We start from the raw sequence: 4592 nt of genomic DNA, 5'->3' as shown, positions 1-4592 counted from the left end.
GAGAGAGAGAGAGAGAGAGAGAGAGAGAGAGAGAGAGAGAGAGAGAGAGAGAGTAGGGGACTGATGACAAAGATGAATGGAGCAGTCATCACGTCCTCTGGGACATCCCAGTCACGACCGGCTGCCTCACTCACTTCATGAACAGCACCGCGGAGAACAACACCCACGCTACTCGCTCGAAAGTTGATGTTTTTTTTTCAGGAGCAACAACAACAACAAACATCGCTCACCGCCCATCGCGCACCCCAGAATGGTGGTCAGGTGCCACGTGTCGGATGTGTAAGTAGCGCCTTATAGGGCCCGCCTCGGGCTGCCGCGCGCGCGCGCGCCTACCGCCGCCAGCGGCACGCACGCACGCACGCACGCACGCACGCACGCACGCACGCACGCTGTCGCCTTGGAGAGCGTCTCGCGAGAGCCTATCGTGGGGTCCACCACCGATTCTCGCACGAGATTGGAAATCTCGAATGTAAACACGCGCGGTGGGGGTGGTGAGGTGAGATACTCGCTTATCTAAGTCTTCCACGGCTGCTCCTTGATTCTTGATTTGTTTACTATTCCCTAGGATCAGAAATAAGAAGATCGCGTCGGACATCGCGGTGCCCCTTTCCCCCCTCCCTCCCCCTCACGACTGTCTGGAGGTGTCTCACAGGAAACACATAAATACACACGAAAAACAGGCAAGTGTGTGTATTACCGCGCAGGGTAATGGCGGTAATGCCTTTTGAATCACATCCGCGTCGGGCAGGCGGGCGGGTTTGAGACAATCACAACCGCAGCCGGCGGGGCAGGCCCTAGCCTATCCCAGCCCGGGCCACAGACCCGATTATCGCCCTCCCCTCTCCCTCCTCTTCCCCTATCCCCCTCCTCCTCCCGACACACCGAGGGGGGCCCACTGGAGGCAAATGCGCAGCAGTAGAGCCTAGGATAATAGGCGTATAAACGTCGAGTTTAGGTGCACCGCGTTAAAAACAAATGCCCAAATAACGGCAGCGGAAAAAGTGGGCCGTCAAAAGGCAGGCGGTTAGCAGCGAGTCACCACCGTAGCAGTCGTTTGACGATCGGTTGCTGTTGCTGTGTGCGTGTGCGCCGAAATGCTGTACGGTCGAGGGACAAAGGGAGGCGTTGGGCAGATGGAGAGCCTACTGGAGCTTACTGGAGCCTACTAGAGCTCGCCGGAGCCCACTGGAGCCTACTGGAGCTCGCCAGATCCCACTGGATCCTACTGGAGCTCGCCGGATCCCACTGGATCCTACTGGAGCTCGCCGGATCCCACTGGCACTCACTGGAGCCTACCGGAGCACCAGAGCTTGCTGGAGCACACTCTGCAAATCATCGGCCCAGGTACTAAACTTCCACGAGCAAAACCATATACAGGCGCGTAATGATTTGGGGGGCACTGGGGACGGCTGAAGCCTACTGGAGCAGCTCACTCTGGTGGCCGATGGAGGCCACCTGTCGGTCAATCAGGCAGCGTGTGTGCGCACAGGAACTCCCATAGGCCCTGCCCCGCGGGCACAAGGCGTACGCCGAAAAATATGATCGAAGCACGACGTTAAAAAAAAAGGTTTTGAACCCGCAGTAGTATAGCAACGTGGCGAGCGGGTTCGCGAGTGCTGATCCACATCAGCGCGAGGCACGGCCGCTTAATCACCCCGGCGTCCCCATCGGCGTGCGAACTGCGGCGGCCCAGCCACTCTGACTTGGCCAAACTGGCAAAGTGCGCATCAGAGATGAAACTGGGCGCCAAATTATAAACGATACGCTGAACCGTGTATTAGACGACAGCCATAACTTCGGTAGTATAGTTCAGGTACGAACAAAGTTCATCTGCTTTTAAAAAACGTGAACCTGCTTTTAGCCGTAAATTCGGTGAACAGTTTCATCGATAGTCGAGCCTGTCCTTGCCTTTGCCGCGCACATTCAAACACCGGACTTGCCTGGGTGAAGTCGGCGCCGATGAAGGCCTGCTCCATGCCGATCCAGACGGTGATGGGGATGAGAAGCTGCTGGTTGGGCTTCTTGAGCTGGTACGCGGTGGCGGACAGCAGCTGGATGCCGGTGAGCTCCTGGCCGTCGGTCTTGCGCTGCTTCTCTCCGTACCTGGCGATCAACAAAGGGGGACGTGGTTATCAACAGTGTTACGCAAAACCGTCAATTGGCAGACACTGTATAGGAAATACCTCACGGGTTCACTTGAAGTTTTCAAAGAAAAACGTGGTGCTAACATGATTTCAAGAGTCACTTTTAAGAAAACAATCACTATCTATTGACATGCAGTTCTTTCACGAGCAAAAATGGTCCGGCGTAAAGTATTGTAAATATCAAAGATATTTTCAACAGTGGCCTGCCAAAACAAGATTTTTTCCCTGCTATACTGGAAGCGTTCGTCAGTTCTATACGGACCGTTTCGCTAAGATGTGAAAAAAAGATAATTTTCTTTTGTAAAATAACTTCCAACCACCAGAAACATCCTGTCCTTGCTATCGACACGTCCGGGTGACGAGAGCGGTGCACAGGCCGGCCCGCGGTGCCAGCCGTGTTTGACTACGGGAGTCACGGACAGTCACCGGCAAACGGCAGCGGCCAAAGGCGCTCCACTCGTTAAAAAAAAGACATGCACCGTCAAACTCGCTAATAATGGATCGTTGAAAAGTGAACGTACAGAAGACTTGCCGTACAGCCCTCTACGGCAATGCTGCAACAGAAGCGACCGCCCACGACCGAGCCAGTCCACTTAATCTTCAGGACACGTGGTCGACCGTGGTTTTTTTCTTTCTTTCTTTTTGACGACATGCACTTCACCAAGCTATTTGTAGCTAGGTTTATTTCTCCCCCATTCAGTACTCCGCCTTTCTTTGACTCTCTCTCTCTCTCTCTCTCTCTCTCTCTCTCTCTCTCTCTCTCTCGTTTAACAAAAAATAAATTACTAGAAGGCGAGAAGGTATACTCTGATGAAAAAGAAAATTCAGTCTCATATGCTACTTTTGCATTAGATATAGATTTCATATATTATGATGTGTAGCAGCGCAGGTAATCATAGGAGCGGATCGCGTCCCCGCCAGAGCGACCCGCCTTGTAATCCGGGTATCCGCTCGTCCAATCACCGCCGGCCACGAGGAGCGCGCGCCATACAACTAGTGTCGATTTATTTCAATCCATTACTCTCCGATCCGACACCTAAAACGCCTTCTATCCCGGCGCTGCGGCGAGCCGGCGGCCGGGCCGGAGGGGGCCGGGAGCCGCCGGGGAAAACCGAACCGCTTTGTGTCGGGATCGGCACTCTGCAATCACTAGGAGTCCTGACGGCCGTGGAACGTGACAGCAAACAGTCTTCCCTTTCCCATTTTCAAAAAAAAAATATGTAAATGAAAAACAAAAGAGGGAGAGAGACGCCCAATAAAGCTCCAACGCCAGTTGAAATGCTTCCCACAGTTAGTTTCGGAAGGCGAGGCAAAATCAGCAGGTGGCGGGCCTCTTGACGCCTGACGAGGGTCGAATAGGCCACCCGCCCGCAGGCGTCCGGAGCGGGTGGCCTATCATACGGCGCTCGCCTGAGCGCCTGATGAGGATCGGGTAGGCAACCCGCTGCGGACGGCTGCGGGCGGGCGGCCCACCTCCACGGCGCCCCGGCCAGCGCACTCGCCTCCTTCGTCAGCAGTCGACGAAGACCGACCCGGGAGGCGGGAGGCTGCAGGACCGCGCGGCGCGCCGCCCCTATCGCCTGCCGAGCGAGGACAGCGCGCACACCGCGAATGGAATATGATGAAGCACGTTTTAATTTGCGATCGCTCGCAGCCGTCATCCTTCGCGGTAACGCCGGAGCGCCCCGCAGAGCGGCGGCGGCGGCGCTGCCCGTCCCTTGACATTGGCCATGGCGGAGGATGACGATCGGAAAGAATGTGAGCGCCGCCGCGGCGACGGCGACGCGTTCGAAAGGCAAGCAGCAGACCACCGCGGGGCGGCGGCGGGGCTGCCCGAGCGAGGCCAAGCGCGCGCGGCAGGGCGTGGCGGGGCGTGGCGCCGCAGGTGCTTAGCGGCTAGGGCACACACGTGCGACCGTGTGTGTGTGTGTGCGCGTGAAGCACACACCTGCGTGCGTTCGTCTATTATAATAAGAATTGTGAATAATCGTCATAGAACTACACTAGCGTCGTAGGGGACGAGCTACGCGACGACTTACTTCCCTCGCGTCACTACCCGACCCCAGCGCCGCCGCCGCCTTTCGATTTGGCTCAGCAGCGGTGACGGTAGCGAGTATCTCCCGGGGTTTATCACCACCTCGGTATATTGCGGCCTGACCTTCTGCCTGAGTGCCACACACAGGCCGAGCGGTGCCGAGCGGTGGCGAGCGATGCCGAGCCGCGCGGAGCCGAGCGCTGGGACGGGCGTCGCCAGCGTGTTCCCTTAGCCTTACGCCTCGGCCGACCCACATATGCTGACCACACACACGTACTCGCACATGGTGCTCCACAGAGGACGCTCTCCACCGAGAGTGAGTTGTGGGAAACCTTGTGGAGAGAGAGAGGGAGAGAGAGAGGGAGAGAGAGAGGGAGAGAGAGGGAGAGAGAGGGAGAGAGAGAGGGGGGGGA

General features: G+C 56.9%; 1 protein-coding gene across 1 annotated transcript in view; it reads right to left on the bottom strand.

Moving 5' to 3' along the window:
- The window catches only part of LOC113215034 (UNC93-like protein), a 38158-nt gene that overhangs the window by 9480 nt on the left and 24086 nt on the right, over window positions 1-4592 (bottom strand). Inside the window, exon 3 of the mRNA XM_052265813.1 lies at window positions 1941-2103. Coding sequence (XP_052121773.1) covers window positions 1941-2103 — 163 coding nt within the window. The remainder of the gene's footprint in view (window positions 1-1940; window positions 2104-4592) is intronic.

The sequence above is a fragment of the Frankliniella occidentalis genome, unplaced genomic scaffold (genome assembly GCF_000697945.3).
Source record: "Frankliniella occidentalis isolate FOCC.00 unplaced genomic scaffold, Focc_3.1 Scaffold31, whole genome shotgun sequence".
NCBI classification, from domain to species: Eukaryota; Metazoa; Arthropoda; class Insecta; order Thysanoptera; family Thripidae; genus Frankliniella; species Frankliniella occidentalis.
This window is presented reverse-complemented; position numbering and strand designations above follow the sequence as displayed.